This window comes from Chrysemys picta, chromosome 14, assembly GCF_011386835.1.
Source record: "Chrysemys picta bellii isolate R12L10 chromosome 14, ASM1138683v2, whole genome shotgun sequence".
Classification (NCBI taxonomy): Eukaryota; Metazoa; Chordata; order Testudines; family Emydidae; genus Chrysemys; species Chrysemys picta.
Window position 1 is genome coordinate 39,179,107 of NC_088804.1, and position 21,367 is coordinate 39,200,473.

A 21,367-nucleotide genomic window follows, 5' to 3' on the forward strand; every position below is an offset into this window, starting at 1 on the left:
ACCCGCCACCGAATTGCTGCCAAAGCCACGGGATCGGGGGACCTCCCGCAGCCACGCCGCCTGATTGCCACCCTCACAGCGACCGGCACGCCGCCCCCCGCGGCTTGCCGCCCCAGGCACGCGCTTGCTGCGCTGGTGCCTGGAGCCACCCCTGTCCCTCACCTGGGTGGTCTTTCATGACTAAAGCCAACAAGGGACCTGATCCTGGGAAGCACAGGAGGGCCAAGTCCTGCTTCGTTTATGAGATCTGATAAGATCACAGCCTGAGGTACAGTGGTATAATTGCAAAGTCAAACATCCTTGGTGGATCTCCATTAAAGTCAATGGATTGCCACCAGGGAAGTGGTCCACGCAGCACTGCTTTTTTCCAGCCAGAACAATTTATAAATTGAGTGTGCACACAAGCAGGCGTGCATGCACACCCACCCGCACACCCCGAGACATACATACACACACTGCCATGTGCATGCACGCTTACCGTTGGCAAATGCCCTGTAAAAAAGACGACATTCCACTTAAATCTCATGCTGGAAGAGGTGATGAGGGTGATGATTGGCTCCACTCCGTTTACATGGTTGGTCCAAATACGTTTGAGGTGGAAAAAGCTGCACCTTGGAGGCATTTCACAATGCGTAACGATTTTATAGCCCACACGGAGGTTGCTGTCCGGAAACTGTGTCCTGGTTTGCAGAGCAAACCTTATTAACTGGGCCCAGATTAAGTCTTGCAAGCTGGGAAGAGAGAAATCAGTCAAGACAACATGGCATGCTAGGGACTATGGACTAGATGCATCAGGATGGAATTGCATTGCACAGGTGCAAACAAATGGATCTGGGGCAAAAACGTGATCATGCACTTAGCTAGCTGCAACCCATTCCACTTCACTACTAACCAGCTATGAACATCCAAGCACACAAGATCTGCTTCGTCCCATTTTCTCTCCAGGCCATGGGGGCGGGGGGATGATATGTTAACACTGGCATGAGAAGGCAGCATGGGAAATTATTATAATTATTATGTGTATTGCAGTAGTACATAGGAGTTGCAGTCACAGACCAGGACTGCATTATGATAGATGCTGTACAAACAGAACAAAAAGACAACCCCTGCCCCAAAAGGCTTCCAAGCTAAGGATTTCACGGGATTTCTGCATTATAGCTCGCCTGTTGGTCTCTCTTAGCCTTGCCATTATTAACCCTTGCTTGTGGGTGTTATGAGATCAACTGCAAAAGGTCAATCCAAGACAAAGCCATGGGTGGTTTCCAGATGACATGTAGGAGCCATTGCTAAAATGTAAAGACTATTTAATCCTACTTATTTTTACTAAAAAGCTAGTAGCCGATTTGTTTAAAGGGCATCTGACACTATTCGGCAAGTCATGCTCGAGGGCTAAGAATGCATTGGATTAAGAGAATACTGCTGCGGCTGGAACAGATCCATGCCAACAGCATGAAAATTGGATTCCCTCCTGCCTGTATGCTATTGGGATGTGCTGTACAGCTAAGACAGTGCTAGAGTAGCCCTAAACTGATCAGCCAAAGGAAAAAGTCTTGAAGATAAAACGGAGCTGGGAGACAAGCAAATGCAATGGGTTAAAAAACAACCTAACAGGCACGTTACCTGACATAGGAAGAGAAACAGACTTCAAATATCCCCAAGACATAGACGTAGCCCTCCTGTTCCCAGATTCCTTCGCAGTCTTGAACTGACTCTTGAGCCGAAACCAGGTGTGTGACAGCAAGCAGCATCGCCCAGCCAGTGACGGACATCTTGCAAAGTGTCCTCTGCGAGATCCTCTCCTGGATGCTATATAAATGGATACCTCTGCCCCACAAGCCACAGAATTTAAATAAAGCACCTGACTCTTCCCACACGCTCTCGTCCGTCACCCCAGGTGGTCCCAATGCTGGAGGCTTCAGTGGAAAAGATTTTTTTAAAACTCCATAATGTTCTTAGTTTGGTGTATATTCCCGACCTGCCCGGCTGGCGAGTGTTGTGTGTCGAGGCATGAAAACGGGTAGCTAGTTAGAACAGCTGCAGATTCATGGATTCTGAGGCCAAACCCCCCCTGCTATAAACAGTCCATGTCTGGGTTGCAGAATTCGACTCTTGGAAACGAAATTGGAAGCAAAACCTCGGTAGAAAACCCTGCTAGAAAATGCCTCTCCCGGCAGTTGAGGGTGGCCTGTGCGGTGGTTGAGCCCCGTTCACTCATACCAAACTCCCACCCCATCTTTACCCTTCATTCTGTGTGTTTGGTAGTTTATGCAAACAGGAAACATCCCGTTCCGGAGCTATCTCCGCCTGGGTTCAAACGACCTGTAGCCTTCAGGCCATGCAAAAGAGCCGGGGAGATGGTGGGAGAGCCGTGACGAGGGCAGGGAGCGGAACAGCTCATCCCGATCCATTTGCAAAAAGGCACAATTAGCAGAGAGGCAAATTCTGCATTTAGCATTTTCAAAACAAAAATCTCTTCTCTGGACAGGTGCTGCTTCCAGAGAGGAACCTGCCTCCCCTGGTGCCCTCCTGCCCCAGATAGAGGCGGGAAGATGGGTATTCACCACAGAGAGAGGGACCCCAGTGTATCTAAACCTTCCATCTCCTCCATGCGTGCATGGAACCTGCAGGATGATTCCGCTCGGCTCTTGTCTCCTTCCCCTGCCCAGCAGTGGCCCCATCTTACTCCTGAACACTTCACACTCCCACCCACCCACTGCACTGAGACTCATCTCCCTTGGCCTGAGTGCCAAGCTAGAAGGCCTCATCTCCTTTCCCAGCAAGCCAGGATCTTCACGTGCTCAGCTCACCTCTTCCTCGCCAGCCAGCCCCGCATCAGAGCACAATGCCTGTCCACCGGGGGCCTGACCTGAGAACCTCCTATCCAGCCTTCAGGAGCTGGCCTTTCCTTAATGGGATTCACGCCTTAGCACCTACCAGGACCCAAATGGTTAATTGAAATATTCGGGCAGACAGGACCAGGTGTACAACTGAGACATGCTTATTGGGTTCTAATGCAAAGCCACCAGATCACAGCACTGTCAGTTGGTTGATTTCACCACGTACAAGGTGCCTGATGTCAAGTTCCCAGACCACAATGTTATGTAAGAACAGCCCACTGGCACAATCCCTAACCACTCACCCCCGCCCCTTGACCCCCATCAAAGGAGACTGCCCCACCCAGCGGTCTGGGTAATTAGAGGCCTGCCCAGGCTTCCTGCAGTAACACTCCTTGAATTTGCTTGGAGATATGTCGGGATCGTCTTCATTTTTCTTTCTCCTCATTCTCCCCACATCCCAGTGAGCAACTCTAGGTGCAACCCCAGGTCTCACTGCGACTCCCCCTCCATGGTGCCAGGGACTTTCTGAGACGTTGCTGCTGTGTGTCAGTGGCAGCCTGTTTTCCCTGCCACCCCATTGGAGGCAATGGAGCTGCACGGGGGGGTCACAGAAAGTGGAATTTATAGGCAACAGGACAGTATCTGAAGGTACAAGTTGACCAGCAAACTCTTTAGTACTGGTGATGATGCACAAGATGGAAAGACCCCAACTTGGCTCTCAGAGCCCTGGGGTACGTGACTCTACAAGCATCTGAGTGCAGGAGGGCTAGCAGCTACCTGGTATCTGGCAGTGAGTTTCAGCTGGCCAGTGTACACCGACTCATTAACGTCAGACTGTATCTGATATGGGTCACGTATGGTTTCATTGGCAAACTACCACCATGTTGATCATTAATATTCTTGCGTGGCGTGTGTACGGGACCTGCCCAAGAGACCATACAAATATTAAGAAAATGTGATACTCAAATGTGTTTACTAGACAAAGGACAGGCCATCGCCTCCAGCCAGGTGCCATCAAAGTCAACTAGCAATCACATGTCCAGTGGCCATTCATTTGCATTTTAGCAAACACCAGCCAGGGAAGAAACCAGCATGGAATTTCCTTCACCAGCAGACTCCATGTCTCCTTTCTCATGGCCTAAATGAACTTTTCTTGGGGGGAACCTTGAGAGGAATGTGTGACAGGTTCCCCCTAGGGTGCCACTCAGCTCGCCTGATCCACCAGCCTGGGTTCTCTTTACACTGTGCTGTTGTGACAGGCTCTCAAGCCCCCTTCCAGCACACACACAGGTAGGGACACACCCAGCTGCAATTTCACACAGAGGCGTAGATCAGCTCGGCATGGGAAGGCTCAGTTAGGGAACTGCCCAGCACTCACGCACACACCCCTCTGGAGTGTAAACCCAAAATTGTATCGTCTTGCACTGCACAGAGAACTATGCAGTGTAAGCTCATAAAATTCGCTCCCTCAGTGTGGAGGAAGATATGCACAGCTTTTTGCCCCCCAGTTATGAATTCCACAAACTGGTTTTAGAGAAAACAAAATCAAGTTTATTAACTAGAAAAGATAGATTTGAAGTGATTATAAGGGATAGCAAACAGATCAAAGCAGATTACTCAGCAAATAAAGCAAAAACGTAATATAAGCTTAAGATACTACAGAAACTGGTTACAAGTAGTAATTTCTCACTCTAAATGTTGTTTTAGGCAGATTGCAGAGGTTCTTGAAGGCCAGCTGCTCTTGCTTGCAGCTTAAACTCCAGGTATTTCTTTCACAGGCCAGACACCTTCCCAGCCTGGGCTCAGTCCTTCTCCCCCAACTTGGTCTTTGTTTAGATGTTCACAACAATCATCCTGGGTGGGGATTCAGTGAAGAACAAACCCTGATTATGTCACTCCCCTGCCTTAAATAGGTTTTACATATGGCAGGAATCCTTTGTTTTCCAAGGTGGTTCCCCCTGTCCCCCAGTGGAAAATTACTGGATTCTATCATGGCGTCCAGTACCAGGTGACATGATCACATGACCCTGCAGTGTCAAAGCAGCCATGAGTCTAAGGCCATTTGTAGCATCGCAGGAAGGTGGGAGATTAGCATCTTCAAAGACCTATTGTTCTCCCCAATGGTTGGAAGGGACCTCAGGAGGTCATCTAGTCCAACCCCCTGCTCAAAACAGGACCAATCCCCAACTAAATCCCCAAATAGCCCCCTCAAGGATTGAACTCACAACCCTGGGTTTAGCAGGCCAATGCTCAAACCACTAAGCTATCCCTCCCCCTGGGAGGGATAACAAGTCCATTGACTTGTTCCCAGCTAGCCAGCCAGACTGATTGTATGCTGTCTGGTGGGTGTTCCCCAGGTGCAAACACTTTTGTAGTACAGATGTATAGTCAATATTCCTACCTTTAGATACAAAATTATACATGCATACACATAGGATAATCATATTCAGTAAATCATAACCTTTCCAATGATATCTCACATGCCTTCTCTTGCATAAAACATAAGTATGCTATAATCATATTATAACAATATTTCTATGAAGAATATGGGGTGTAGTGTCACAGAATCCATTTCAAAGGTTCGTTGGATTATAAAAGAGAAGGGCAAAGAACCCCATGGTAGTGTTCACCTAGAACAACAAAGGAATTGAGCACTTTGGACATGGTGGAAGGTTCTGTCCAAGGGGGTGGTCCGCCTGCAATAAGAATCTGCCCTTGAACCAAGACTGTCGTTTTGTAAAGCTTTGGTCTTTAGAAAAGGTTTTGCAGTTTGATTTGCTTGTAACCGTTTCTAACTCTATCCTTTATACCTGTCCTCACTTAAAACCCTCTCTCCTTGTGCTAATACACTTGTTTTACTTTTAATCTAAATCAACCCAGTGCTGTGTTTGAACATTTAACCCCAGTTAACGTGCTAAGCTGTGCAGCTGCTCTCTTTAGAGGAGCTAACGAACCTTATCGTTCCTTTGAACAATCCAGGAGAGGGCTGGACATTGCAGAGCACATGGTTTGGGGGGAAATTCAGGGCTGGGGAGCACTGGGGGAGACCGGAGTGTGGAACCCAGGATGCCAGTGATACAGTCACTTTGCAAGGGTAGAGACACGTGTTAAGGAGCAAAATGGAGACCCCGTTTCAGAACTGGCTCAGTTATAGTCAATATAAACAACCCCCTCGTGATTGTTCTGCAACCCAGTGAGCTTTCAGTCTGTCCCACACTCATGCGTACAATCCCCAGCCACAGAAATCAATGTTTTCTCATCAGAGCCACACAAAACACACTAGACTGCATCTGCGGAGAGCTCTTCTCTTCCACCACTGAGTGACTTTCCATTGCATCTTGCAGACTGGTTTCCACGGTTGCTTCCCCCTTTAAGCTCCCTGCCTTTGCACAACACATTTTCTCATAAGCAAAAGGCCAAATAAGTGTCTATGCCCATGAGACTGCCCCACTGCAGGTCAGACAATAAAGGGCTAACGTGTGGCAAATCATTTATGGTTTAAATGAGCTGGTGCTGTGCAGGTTGTGTTTTAACCCACGAGTGAATTTAGTGATCAGCTAGTGTCTTGCACTGGATTGTACAGCATGGATTTAATCAAACAGTGAATTGTGACCCCCCACGCCAGTGGTTCTCAACCAGGGGTACGTGTACACAGAGGTCTTCCGGGGGGTACACCAACTCATCTAGATATTTGCCTAGTTTTACAAGAGGCTACATAAAAAGCACTAGCGAAGTCAGTACAAACTAAAATTTCATACAAACAAAATAAGAAAGTCAGCTATCTTTCAGTACTAGTGTGCTGTGACACTTTTGTATTTATGTCTGATTTTGTAAACATGTAATTTTTAAGTGAGGTGAAACTTGGGGGGACGCAAGACAAATCAGACTCCTGAAAGTCTGGAAAGGTTGAGAATCACTGCAGTACACTACCAGTTCTCAACAAACGCCTCCTGTAACAAAGCGGGAACGTTCTGTAATACGTTTACGAGGCCTATATGTGCATCAGTTTCTCTCTGCACTTTGCTTTGTTAAAAGTGTTAAATCTGCTCTTGGGGGCAGCACAGGTCATGAGGTGAGGGTGTCGTCTGGCTGTCTGGGCCGCAGGGAGCAGGGTGGTTAAGGAACCTGCTGAAAGCAACCCATATCGATGCAAAACCCCAGTGAGACAATGGAAAAACCCCAATGACCAAACATTGACACCTAAGGGCACGTCTTCACTACCCGCCGAATCGGCGGGTAGCGATCGATCTATCAGGGATTGATTTATCACGTCTAGTGTAGACGTGATAAAATCGATCCCCGATCGCTCTGCCGTTGACTCCGGAACTCCACTGCAGTGAGAGGCGGAAGCGGAGTTGATGGGGGAGCGGCAGCGGTTGACTCGCCGCCGTCCTCACAGCCAGGTAAGTCGACCTAAAATACGCAACTTCAGCTACGCTATTCGCGTAGCTGAAGTTGCGTTTCTTAGGTCGACCCCCCCCCCCCCCCGCCCAATAGTGTAGACCTAGCCTAAGAAACAACCAGGAAGGAGGTTCTCCGCCCACCCCCCAGCAGGGAAGCTGAGCAAAGACCACAGCTCAAGAACAAAGGACTGAGAAGTGACCAGCAGAGGATAAAGGGTGGGTTTCTGGAGGATACTGCTCCTTCCTGGGACTGACTAAGGAGATCAGAGAGACAGAGCCTGAAATAGAACTTGCTACAGCTTGGCTGGTGACTTGTGCTGGCTCGGCCAGAATGGACAACGTTTGAACCTTTATTTCTCTGCTAACCTAAGGACTTCCCGTGCTGTGTTCCACTTGACTAATAAACCCTACTCTGTTTTGAAAAGGCTGCAAACACTGGCTGGGGTACATTAGTCCCTGAAGAGTGGGCAAGTCTCTGCCAGGAGTCTATTCCAGTCGGACATGCCTAACAGAGCTCACGGTGTGCAGCAGGAGCGTTGGAGCTCAAGAGCTCAGCCTAGGAGGGGGTGAGGCTGCGGGGCCTACCCTGAAATTATAGTGGGATTCCTTAGGGGTCTGCACATGGCAGGGGTTCCTCCAAGAGACTGTTTACAAGCGGGGTGGGGTGGGGGTGTAGCACAGATCCTGTGGCTCCATGACACCGCCCACCCCCAAGCCTTCAACTGTTTTCAGTAGCGATGGCACTGAATCAACCCCGTGGATGCAAACAGCCCTGAACATTGGTGGATTTGTTATTATTTGCAACACCACCACTCATGGTCTCCAATCCAGGAAGGACCCCCACTGCGCTAGGTGCTGTACACTGTGAGAGCCAACAAATCCCTGCGTCAGCATGCTGACAGTCTAACCAGGTAAGACAGACAAATGGTGAGAGAAAGGAAATACAGATGGGAAACTGAGGCACAGAGAGACGAAGTGACTTGCCCAAAGTCACACAAGGTATGTCTATGCAGCGAGAAGAAACTTGCATCAGCAAGTCACAGAGCCTGGGGCTCCAGCCAGAGCCCAAACAGCGAGGGTAGACTAAGGCAAGAGCAAGTGAGAGGCTGGTCTGAGGGACAAGCTCTGAAGGGGTTGGCTCCAAAATTCTCCATAGGGTCCTCCAAAATTTGTAAGCCCATTTTCCTCTCCCCCTCCCCTTGCTTTGGGACTTGATGGATTTGTTTGGTTGGAGCCAGGCTTTGCCTGAGCCCAGCCCTGCAGAGGCCTTTACACAGCAAAAAGCAGAATTACAAACAATTTGAGCAACACCCAGCATCCCCACGTTCGTTCCACCCCCCGCGTAGGCAGACATGTCCGTGGTGGCGGTGCTGGGCTCCAGTTGGATGCTCAGATTGGCTTTGCTAGCAACCTTTTGGCAGTACGCGTACGTGGGTTTTCTTGATCCACTCTGTAGTATTGTGATGGGGTCTGAATAACATAACGTAGCATCTCTGGAAAAACAGGAAGGCCAGGCCGCTGTAGGAAGACAGCAGGATAGACACGACGGCCACCATATCAACCATTCGCTCCTTTCCCGACTCCAGAGCTGGCATCACGGAGAGCCAGACAGCAAAGAAAGTCACCATCATTAAGGAGATGCCCTGGGAGTTGCTGAAAATCTTAGGCAGGGAGTGGGTTTTGATGGCAGCTGTGAGGCAGCAGAAGGCCAGGGCACAGAGATACCCGATGCTGAAGGAGAAGCCGATGCCTGTTTCGTTGAAGCACTCAATGATCAGATAGTCTGCCTTCCTGGGGTAGGAACGCCTGACCCCAAGAGGGTCAAGGAGGAGCCACAAAAAGCAGATGATGCACTGCAGAGCGGGCAGGACGCCAAGAACAATCAGATAAAGGCTGGTCTGCAGCTTTGTCGGTCTTCCCACGGGAGTGGTGAAGGCAGCCAGAATCCGGACGCATTTGGCCAGGATGCTGGCAAGGCACAGCGTGAAGCTCACCCCGAAGGCCGGCCGGCGAAGTTTGCACTTCCAACCTGTTGGCTCCCCAACAAAGAGGAACACGCTGGCAAAGGAGCCCAGCAGGCTGGCCATGTGGCAGTAAAATATGGGCCCCCCGGCAGCTTTGCCAATAGGGGTGTCTATGTGCCTCACATAATGCCGTGACAGAAGCAGTGAGGGCCATCCCCACTAGTGTTAACATGATCAGCACAATGCTGGGGGGCTCGGACCAGAACAAGTACACCACGGCCTTCTTCCAGCAGGAGACCTGGCCCCCGTGAGACCACTCATCCTGGGGACAAGACCAGCAGCTCTCCAAAGCTGGAATGCAAAATGACAAGCAGTTGAGGAGTCAGGTTTTCCATGCACGACGTAGAGGACTCTTCCAGTTCATTATTACAATTACTGCCACTTATGCTCGCTCCCTGGGAGTCCTATGCCCCATCATCCTTCCAGCTAGAAGGAATTCTCTCTGCAACCTGGCAGGGTAGCTCTAGAACAAAGGCTCAGAGAGCCTCCTAGTTTTAAAAGTCTTGAAGTCCATATTTAAACATCTAGATCAGTGGCCTGAGCTACTGAAAACTGCTGAGTCCCCAGCAACTCCCATTAATCTCAGTTGCACCAAGACAATTGTGCAGTGCAATGGGTGAAAAGCCACCTTCCAGACCCCCAGAGAGGATCAACTTGCACCCTGGAGCATGAGATCTAATCGTCTGCACCTGCCAGTGTTTAGAATGGCTGTAGAATTACCCAGCCCTTTCACAAGCTAGCCAGCTTCTCAGTATCTGGCAGGGCTCTAGGTCGCTCCTCAACTCAGGTGGGTGCCCACTGGGCCAGCAAAATAAACTCACCTGATCCGTTGCTGTATGTCCCAGGGCTGCAAACCTCACATGCATAACAGCAGTGCTGAGGCAAATCTGGGTGCAGCTTTTGCACTTCCCCTTGACCACAGCCTCGGGAGCAGTGAGAGGGCAGGATCTGCAGGTCAAACACAGACAGGGTTGTGGGCAAAGGCTACTGGGAAACAACAGAGAGGCCTAAAATCCTGTGGGGAGTTTATTGCTATCTTGATGCAGGAGGATTTGCATCGGCAGTATCAGGAACTGCACACCCAAACCCACCAGCCCCTCTGGGGGACAGTTACCCCTTACCCCGCCCAAGGGAGAGGTGGGACAGGTGGTTTCACTCAGAAGCATCTGCCAGACATGGGTCGGCGTCAGGAATCAGGGTGTGTGGCAGAGCCAGTCTCCAGGCAACCAGACGAGTGCAGCTGGCCTGTAGCAGGCTGCCTGATTGGTAAGAAGAGGCAGCAGACTGGTTCGTAAGTCAAGCAGCAGCAGTTTGGCAGCTGCTCAAAGCATTTGCCCCCAGCTGAGAACATCTGTGTATGCTTGTTCCCTGCCCTGCCCCAGTCCAGCTTCTGCTCCGGACCCAGCCTTGTCACTCTCCAGGTAACCCGGCTTTGACTCCTGGATCCAGCCCTCTCCCTGCCCCAGACCCCCTCACAGGGCTATATACCCAGCCACTTGATACTGCCCAGCTGAGTCAAACAATTTCCCACACCTGCCTGCCTGGCTCCTACAATGTTCCTCCTTCCTCTCACTCCCGCTGTCTGATTGGGACCTCCCAGGAAAAGGCCCAGTTCCAGTCTCTGGATCCAGTGCAGGTCTCCTACCTCCCGTGTTTGCTCTCTGTGTGGGGGGAGCAGGGAGGGTGGGAGGCAGTGGCTAGGGGATGGGATGTGGAGTCAGGTTAGACGGGTTCCATTACAAGCTCTGTCACTTTGGTGAAGTCAATTGAAACTCTCTAGGCCGTAAGTTTCCCTGTCTGTGAAAGGTGGATGGGGACCCTGACCCTCCCTTTGTGAGGAACATTGAGATCCTCCTACGAAAGGCTCAAGCAATGGCCTTTATTGCCACAGGTGTGAGAGCGGCCTCACTCACCCGGATGGCTCCCCGGCCCCGCAGGCCCACAGTCCTCGCCACAGGGTCGTAGCTGTCAGAGGCCGCTCTCTCCATGTCTACGTCCAGCTGGGGGAGCTTCACTTCTCCGTCGTCGGTGACGTTCCAGTAGAAGACCTCAAAGGAGTTTGGATTGGCGGGCAGGAGGGGGGAATAGTTATTGATGAGAAACTGCTCCAACTGAAAGAGAGACAGAAACGAGAGCAGCTTGGACACCAGCTGCGCAAATTAAACAGAGCCAGAAGACACGTCTGTGTGTACCAAAGATGCTACTACAAGTAGAGGGAAACACACTGGTTTGCTGCTCCCTCTAGTATTATGGGATGTAAAGAATCAATGATATTGGAGCAGGTGCTTGGCCATTTAAGCCCAGTGGAATCTTTGAGACTGTTTTGGTTGAAATACAGTCACAGTGGCACAATTTGCTGGACATTCATGTTTGCCACATTCACAAATCTGAAAAAAAACCAGCCAAATTAGTTGTACTGGGGTATATTTATAACAAGCAGCATCATGTGCAGGTTAGCACAGACGCTGCCGTGGGGCTCAGAATCAGCGCTTTCAGTTGGCTGTTCCAGGGCGTGGCTAAGAAACCAATTGTTGCAGGTGATTTTGTAGTGTGAAATGGTACCTGTTCTCTATTGAAGTCAGAGCTGTTCTGTGGCCGGGATGGCGGGTAATTCTGGGACAGCTCTTCTATCACTCTCGCTAGCTTTTGCATGAACAAATCCATGATGAAGATGACATCCAGATAGGCTAAGCGGTCCAGGCACAAACGGCACATGTTAATAGCTGGAGCTCCGAGGCAAATGTCTGGGTCACGATGGCTTAAACGTGCAGCACTGATGTTGACTGGCCCAGGGTTATTGAAGCTCCTGCAGGGGTTCTCTGAGCTGGGGTTGGCTGTGCACTGGTGACACACCTTGCGGAACAGATACCCGACGGTTGCATTTGCAGATGGGTGTGTATTCGTGTCCAGCAAATAGTCAAGAAACCCAGGAACCAGGCGAGGCCTCTGGTGCAGAGACCACATTCCCTGGAAAACTTTATACTCTAACCCAGCAAGTCCAAAAGTGACCCCATAGCAGCAGTGAATGATGTGTTTCTCCGTGGTACGGTTTTCCTCTTGCCCTGCCCTTGACATGTAATACAGAGCAGACTCGTCCATCACCAGTGTGACGTTTGATTTTGAGGAGGAAATCTTATCCATCAGTTTCCGACCATCAAAGATGCTCTGCTCTGTAAATTCGATGCATATCTCCCCTTGGTCGCTTTGTTCAAGGCCAGCAACGACATCCCTGGCTTCTAACTCATACCGATGAATGAAGCCAACCACGTTCCACTGGAAAGCTTTCAGCAGTCCCAGGATGCTTGGCAAGGCACCTCTGAAATTCATCTTTAGCGTGGAGCGGTGGATTCGAATCTGGGAAAGGTTAATTTCCACCTTCAAAAAAAAATAATCTTGCATCAGTCGGACACTGAATTACAGCAACTTTTCCGCTTCTCAAACCGGAGGTACCATGGCTGGGAAGAGGGGAGAGCAGAGAGAAGGGCTGTGATTAACCCAGCATACACTGAAGGAGTCTAACAGAGGGGTATGATCCATGGCTCTGCATTGCACAGCACACTGCAGATCTGAACAGACCCAGACTTTCCATGCTTAATTTGTAATGAACAAGGTGATGGGGCTCAAGCAATTTTTTATTTTTTTTTACACTTTCATATGCCAAGCCCACAGGTGCCGGGGCTATGAACTGCCAAGATCTGGCACAAATTGAGCACTGCCACCATCAAACTTTCCACTTTTTCTCTTAAATTTTCCAGTGCTGCCCTGGAGCAGCTGAGGGCTGGCAAAGCATGCTGGGTACTGCCTTGCAGACAACGTCTCTCAGCGAGAGTAAAAGTCTCTCTGGCTTAAAAGGATGGGATTACAGAAATCATTAGCTGGTTGATAATGGAAACTGCCTCCCTTGGTTCTCAGCAGAGTGGCAGAAGTTATGGTGATGGGACTGGATCGGTGTGAAGTTATGGTGATTAATGGATAGAGAGATTGTGACAGAGCAGAGCAGGGCTGATCTAACAGCCATAAATCTGACGAGGTTTTTAAAAGACAAAGCCATCTAGAACCACTTTCATTATTAATACTCAGGACCCCCAGACACAGGAGCCCTGGGAAGTTCTTAATAGCCGTACTAGAGATGCAGTACAACGCCACACAGCCTGGAGACAAGGCATTCATTTTATCCCACAGGAGAGGAAAGCTGGGGGAAACCCCCGCTCCCTGCTCTCAGGTTGTAAGTAACAGAGCTGGCGTGGGCTCTGTAATTAACCTCTGGTTTTTAGTGGCTGAACATTAGAACTTAAGAACTTTATTGGCGCTCTTAAACTAATTACAGTACATCAGAATTAACACTGCGTAAGAGCAGGGCCGCCCAGAGGATTCAGGGGGCCTGGGGCAAAGCAATTTCCGGGGCCCCTTCCATAAAAAATGTTGCAATACTATCGAATACTATATTCTCGTGGGGGCCTCTGCTGGGCCTGGGGCAAATTGCCCCACTTGCCCTCCCCCGCCGGGCGGCCCTGGGAAAAATAAACATTTAAAAACCTTCCGCATCTCGGCACAAACCCAGTTTTGAGAAAACTTCTTTTCAAGTCACCTTTACAAGGTATCACCGGTTCTCAGCATCAGCTAGTGCTAAAAGGCACTAAAGCTCATTAAAAAGGGTTGGACAAATATTTTCCGTCAAAACTTTTTTTTGGATCAAAAACTAGGGGTTTTTAACAAGCAGAAAAAAAAAATCACGGACAATGTCTGCTTTCCTTCAAAACTTGTTGTGGTTTTTTTAATTGAAAAGCTGAAATTAGTCTGCCAAAACCTGAACATGGCTTGGGGTTTCAGAAGTGTGTGGCCAAATATTGCTGCTTACTGTGTTTGATTGTTTAAAGAAACAATACCAAAATTCTGCTTAAAAAAAATCCAGAACTTTTGAACCACCTCAGCTTGTGACCAAACGCCTGAGCAAGTCCAGTCAGAGATTTTCCCAGGTTTCTGATACTCTGCTGGGTTCCTTGACTCATATCTGTCTCCATGACTTTGGGTTCATTTAGGTTAGAACATAAGAACGGCCGTACTGGGTCAGACTAAAGGTCCAACCAGCCCAGTATCCTGTCTTCCGACAGTGGCCAATGCCAAGTGCCCCAGAGGGAGTGAACCTAACAGGTAATGATCAAGTGATCTCTCTCCTGCCGTCCATCTCCACCCTCTGATAAACAGAGGCTAGGGACACCATTCCTTACCTATCCTGGCTAATAGCCATTAATGACTTAACCTCCATGAATTTATCTGTTTCCTAGAGACTGGCTCCATGGGGTCCCTCACAAACTGGAGACGGTTACTGTGGGTTTGTCTCTACTATAGACTATGTACATACTCCACGAACTGAGCATTTGAGCTTGTTCCAGAATCTGGGATGAGCCTATGTTGTGAAAACTGAAATGCTCAAAATAGCACATGCCTGTGAATGGACACAGGGTGCTAAAATTAAATTAACCCAGGGGTTCTCAAACTGGGGTCAGGACCCCTCAGGAGGTCGCGAGGTTATTACTGGGGGTCACAAGCTGTCAGCCTCCACCTCAAACCCTGCTTTGCCTCCAGCATTTATAATAGTGTTAAATATATTAAAAAGTGTTTTTAATTTATAAGGGGGGGTTGCACTCAGAGGTTTGCTATGTGAAAGGGGTCACCAGTACAAAAGTTTGAGAACCACGGAATTAACCCCTCTGGAGCCTCGGGGAATGCAGGGGAGAGGGTCTCCCTTGGTAGGGTGGTGTAGCATATTGCTCTTCTCATGTGATCCCTCCCCCATGGCTCTCTTGGCTCTATCACGGTTATCTAAAGTGGCTAATTTGAAATGAAGCTCCCCTCCCCTGACATGAATCTCCCTATGGCACTGAAATTCAATGAGACGGGAAAGAGACGGGAAAGGGACGGCAGCCCTAAGGGAAAAGAGAACAGCTTGGCTCTTCTGCAAGCCTCAAACTGCTGAATGAGCTATAGGGTAGGGAAGGCTGTGACTCCCCAAACAGCCTGGCCCTGACCCCTATCTGACCCCCACCCACTTCCTGCCCCCCGACTGCCCCCCTCAAAACACCCGACCCATCCTGCTCCTTGTCCCCTGACCGCCCCCCCCCCGAGATTCCCCCCCAACCACCACCCTGGGACCCCATCCCGCACAAATCCTCCCTGCTCCCTATCCACCCCCCCGCCGAGTCCTGACAGATCCCCAGAACGCCCACGATCCAACCCCCCGTTCCTCGTCCCCTGACCGCCTCCCCACAGAACCTCTGCCCTCTCCCTGTCCCCGGGACTCCCTGCTCCTTATCCAACCCCCCACCCCCGGCCCTGGCCCCCTTACCATGCCGCTTACCCCTGCCTCCCCCCTCTCCTGGAGCCTCAGCACGCCACATCCAAATTGCCCCACTTGCCCCCCCCCCCCCCGAGCGTCCCTTCATAAGAGAGAAGCAGCAGTGGGTGGAAGGGGCTGCAGTAAGGTATGTTGACCAGACAGCAAGTGTGAAAAATAAGGACGGGGGGGTGTGGGGGGGGTGGTAATAGGCACCTATATAAGAAAAAGACCCAAAAATTGGGACTGTCCTATAAAATCGGGACATCTGGTCACCCTACAGTAAGGTTATCGGGGGGAGGGTATCATCCCTCCCAGCAGCTCCTTGGCATGCTTTCCTTCCTCTGCCTGCCATTAATTGGCATAGGCCATCACTCACCTGCAGCACGTTAACGAAGAGCGAGCGTGCTGGCTCCATGCCTGCGTAGAAGATAGTCACAATGGTTTGTGCTCCTTCCCTGTGAGCCCTGTCCATTTCGTCGAGGATCTTCTCAGAGCAGCCCGGGGGCTGCTCGCAGTACGTAACCAGCTTATACCCCAAGGAGCCAGCCCCATCTGGGCTGGCATGCTGCACGGCAAACCTGAACACCTGGGCAAGGACGTACAGCTGGAGACTGGGAATCAAAGCAAAACAGGCCGCTGTGTAAGGCTGTGTAAAATCCATGCTGCGAATGACCTGGCAGATCTCATGGGGCGTGATTTCCACTCGTAAATACAGGCTTCCTAATACAGGACTCCTACTGATCTCTCCTTAAGAATCTTTCCTTTTCTTTCACAGGGCTGGTGTCTCTGGGTCTTAGCATCTAAGGTAGCAAGTAACTTGCTTAGAGGGGAACCTGCTTCTGTACCAATCTCCCCCTGCGAGGAAATTTGACATACAATACTAGAGACACTACAGGGCCATGTCCCTGGGACACCTTGCCCTGAATGACTGCTGTGTATACACAGTTAATAGCTAAACCAACATGGCAAAACCAGCCAGCATGATGCCTCCAATAAGGCCACCAGAGTCAGGCAAACAGGAGAGTAATAATGACATTTTTAGATGCAACTTTCATGTAAATGGAGCCTATACACACAAGGGAACGACATCAGACACCACTGAAATGCAGCTACTTCTGGAGTGGAGAGCCATAAAGCAGCAGCCTGCTGGTACGTATCATATTAGGTAGCAGGACGGGCTGGTGGCAATTTTGGCCAAGGACAGCGGAGGAATTCCTATGTCTATGGAAACACTTCACAGGTTCATTGCTATCCACACAGACCAGGCAGGGTTTGGGTTTGTAAGGTCTCATCTGAAATACTCAGCATGTCTGCTTCAGCAGAACAAAGAGCCAGGTTGTCTCCCAATGGGATTTGGACCTGCAGCTCCAGGGTACCTAGAGGTGACAAACCAGATGGTTGGGCCACTGCCTGGTGACCATCGATTGCTCTGTAGTCAAGGGTTAAAAGTCACCAGCAGCAGTTCATTAACAGCTTCACTGGGAGGAGTAAAGAAATCACGGAACTGGGCACTTGACTTTTCATCCCCTGCTGAATTGTCTTTTCCCAGAACTGCTGGACAATCAGAGTTAGCCCCTAGCAGCGATCCCCCCACAACCCAGCCATGCATCTTCCCCTGCCTGGAAAACCCCAGTTGGCCCATCTGCCTTAACCCAGCTACCTGGCTTACTGTCCTCATATTGCTTACTTCCCACTACCCCACCGCACGTCCCCAGCAAAGACAGGGCTGGCTAGGGAGCTCGGAGACGCCACATCGTCTTACTCAAAAAACTGTCCGGCTCGGTGTCGCAGACTCTGAACAGCCCCAGCACGTACAGGTCTCCTTCCCTCGCCACGAGGGGCTCACACTCCTCTGCAGCAGCTCGGGTGGGGGCCAGTGGCAACTGCACGCCCCCCAGGGCCAGCACGGCCATCAGCTTACAAAGCCCTAGGAGCGGCATGTTCAGCTTCTTGCTTTCAGCCGGTGCCCAAGGGTGGTGTGCAGGGAAAGGTCATTTATGGGAGAGAAACCACAGCATTTCAATAGAGGGCAGAGCGCAGGGAGAGACTGAACTCAACAGGCAGGCACTTGCCCCTCCCCGGTAGGCTTTTGTACTGAACACACATCCCATCTCATCCAAAGGGCTGAAAGGTCACAGGTCGCATGGGCAAGGGAAGCAGGCCAAGTTCCCACCAAAAGGGGGTAGAGTTAGGAACTACCTGTAGAAAGTCTATAACTGGATTTTACAATACCATTCTCAAGGGGGAAGACTCCTTACCCCAGCTGGTCAGAGCCACTGTACTGTGAACACTTGTGTTGTTCAAAGACAGTTTCTAGTCACGTCCTGCTGATGCTACAAATACAACTACCTCAGGGGACAGCATAACTAGACTGCAGTGCAGATGGGACCTAAGCATATTGTTACCTGGTCCTGGGACCAAGCTAAAGTCAGACAGATCAGGGAACTATTGTACTGTGGGGGAACCGGGCCTCCCTGACAGTTCTACTGAGCACAGACAATCTCCTGTTGTTTTCCCCCTACGGGAACAAACTAGGGTGACCAGACAGCAAATGTGAAAAATTGGGACATGGGTGGGGGTAATAGGAGCCTATATAAGAAAGAGACCCAAAAATTAGGACTGTCCCTATAAAATCAGGACATCTGGTCACCCTAGAACAAACATCCCCTCCTATCTTTACTGTACAAGAGTTCTCTCTCGTGCAAAAAGCACCTTCAATTTCCGACATCTCTTATTACTATTGATTTGAATGAGCGGAACAGGAAAATGGACCCAGAACTTTGAAAGTTACCAAATCCAGCTTCCCTTCTCAATTTGTGCCCCTCCCAATATGTGCCATGGACAAAACAGAGCCAAGATTAGTCTCACTTTAGAAAGTAAGGGCCCTCTATCAAATGTGTGGCTACGCATCCTCGACCGAGTCAGTTACATGGAAAAGAAGCTGGTCTCACGTGGAAGCTCCGCTGGTGTTCAGATGAAGTCCAACCGTCTGGCCCCATGGTCAAAGTGAGAAGCAGAATTCTAGGCAGCCAATATGTTTATAAATGGCTTCAGCCCTTATCAGCGTGGCCCAGGGAAAGATCTAGGGCCACATTAATTGAAATACTCCCATCTACTTCAATGGGTTTTGAATCTTGCTTCCCCCGTGCCCGGGAAAGTGATACTAGGGCATCTGCTGTCTGGAAGAATCAGGGCATTTCCTATACAAAATACAGTAGCCAACAAATATTGGGCTATGCCTCCTTAAATAAATACTCACGGCTATCCAGACAGGCTTCCGAACAACTTCCCAGTTCCTGTAGGAAGCCTATTGCCCGGGACTGCCCCAAAGCAGAACCAAGCTCCTGGTTACATACACCCTGTGCCGTAGAAATGGGATCAGTGTGTCCATGCCACTGCCATGCCATGCATCATGTGACTCGGGGGAGTGTGTCAGGAGCTGAAAGTCACGAGTGTTGGAGTGGATTGCCTAACAGTGCACGTATATTGGAAGATAGAGCCTGCCTCTCAGACTGATCTTTTTTTTTTTTTTTTTTTTTTAAAACATTGGCCATAGGCAGAGTGGAAAACCAAGCTGCTCTCCACACTCATGCTGGATTACAGAGGTTTTAAGAAGATACACGGACTTTCTTATAGAACATGGATGGGTTTCTGCTGTGAAGTGGTGAGTAACCAATCAGTGATCAGCAATAAAAGGCATTATCTGTCACACTGTGAGCTCTCCCATCTGCATTTGCCTATTTTCGAACAGTAATCAGACCATGACCAAATTTCTCCATGTAGAAAAAGTCCTATAAAATGTTTAAGCAAAGGCTGCAAGTCGATCTATTTCCCCACTCCCCTAACTGTGAAATATATAGAGTGCCCTAAGGATGGTCATAAAACGGTGGCAGCTGTTTGTTATTCTCCTTGCAATTATTCCGTCTTCCTTAATGTGAGACTACACAAATCAGTCCTAGAAATGCCACAGAACACCAGGGACTCCGATTTGAAAGTAGTCTGGTCTTTAGCGGCAAGGTACTCATGACATTGTGCATACAGTTTTGATACTGCTAAGAAATGGTCTTGTCTACGTGACAGGTACAACTACACCACAAGGTGAAGGCCTGGCTGCAGCAAGAACAGGCACACCCACGCTAGCTGCAATCTAGGTCCTAGTGAGGGCTAGCTGCCCCCGTACAAGCCTGCCCAGGACCCTGGCTAAATACTCGAGTTGCTAGGCCATGCTGGGTCTGTGCCGCTGCTCCTGCACTGTGTTACTCGTTGCTAGCTAATGTGGGTGTACCTGCCTGCACGGCAACCAGACCTCCATATGCAGTGTGGACATACCCTAGAAAGGGTTTGGCAGTGTGGCTAGTCCAGTAAAACCTCATTGTGGGGGGCACAGCTTACACTAGCAAAAGTTATTTTGCCGGTATGGCTTCTTACTAGTTCCAAATCGATAAGGAGGCAGGCTGGTTTAGTGGGTAGAGCATTGGACTGGAATGCAGGAGATCTGGGATCTATACCAATTTGTTTCACACTAGTCACTGAACAGCCAACAAAAAGGGTGGAGACTTGGCCACTACCCACCAGTCAGGCTAGATTTGAACCAGACACCTAGAAGTGCAGAACTCCTGTTCCCATTGGAAACTGTTTTCCTCCCACCCTCTCTCCCAGGAAATATTTTATAGCCCCACCACTGAGAGAAGAGGACAAGTTGCATCAGGTGTCTGGGCCCATGTGCACACACGGTGGTAGCTGGGGACGGAGATGTCTCGCAAAGGAAATCTTATGCTCAGTTTTGTTCTAACCTATTGTATATGCAAAGCATCATCTGGGAACCGATTTTACTGGCGAGGATAATTACCATTTTTACAGGCGGGGGGAGAGGTGGCAGATGTATGGAAACGATATGGAAATAGGTTTGCAAGCCTAATTTTGTAGATTATTCCCCATGTGGATAGAGGAGTTTTAAGTAAGCTTCCTGGGTTAGATTTGCTAAACAGCAGGGGGAGTATGAAAGCCAAAGCCCATTATTCAAAGGAAATTCCTTTTATATCTTAACATTGAATAATTGCTTTTTAAAATACAGCAAAGTGAAACGTCCTGGGGCTTTTACAGAATCCCGTCTCCACTGTGGGATCTTCAGGCCATTCTCAAAAAGATTCAGTGTAGGGAAAAAATAAATCAGGCTTTGTTGCCTCGACAGCTCCAGGGCAAATGCTCATGCTTTAAAAAGGTGCAACAACGTTATCGTTTGTAAGAAGTAGGTTAGCACAGGGAGAAGGGGGACTGAATGGAATGAGAGATGGGGAAATATTGCAAATAATCAGATGGGGAAGGGGGGGAGAATGGGAACATTGCTTCTTCATGCACTGATATTGCTACAAAAACCAAACCACTCCTCACGCTTAATATACAGTGATATGCTAAATGTAAGGAAGTTGATTGAGAGCGGGGAGAAAGGGCGTTTACAGACAATTTATTCCAATCCCTCACCACAGTCCAAAACAGGAATGCATTATTTAACCCTCTCAGTCTGCAGGCTTAAAATATTCTCAAACAAATCCTTAAACCAAGATCCCTTGGGAAATCAAGTCACATAATCCCAGTAAAACACATCAATTGTCTAACAATCACCCTCAGCACGATATGGCAGTAAGTGTTAAATACAGTGTCAAAGTCAAACTGAGACCAAATATATATATATATATATATATATATATATATATATAATTATATTTATATAAAGAGTAAAATACAGCATTTAGAACCCCAATGGAA

General features: G+C 49.3%; 1 protein-coding gene across 1 annotated transcript; it reads right to left on the reverse strand.

Moving 5' to 3' along the window:
• Positions 1–4,421: 4,421 nt before the first annotated feature.
• LOC101942194 (vomeronasal type-2 receptor 1-like) lies at positions 4,422–21,275 on the reverse strand. The gene is made up of 5 exons (XM_065567295.1): positions 15,978–21,275; positions 11,827–12,639; positions 11,178–11,375; positions 10,086–10,212; positions 4,422–9,555 (listed from the first exon to the last, which is right to left on the reverse strand). The coding sequence occupies exons 1-5, from the start codon at positions 16,260–16,262 to the stop codon at positions 9,062–9,064; spliced, it is 1,917 nt and encodes a 638-aa protein (XP_065423367.1). The 5' UTR covers positions 16,263–21,275; the 3' UTR covers positions 4,422–9,061.
• Between the last annotated feature and the right edge of the window lie 92 nt (positions 21,276–21,367).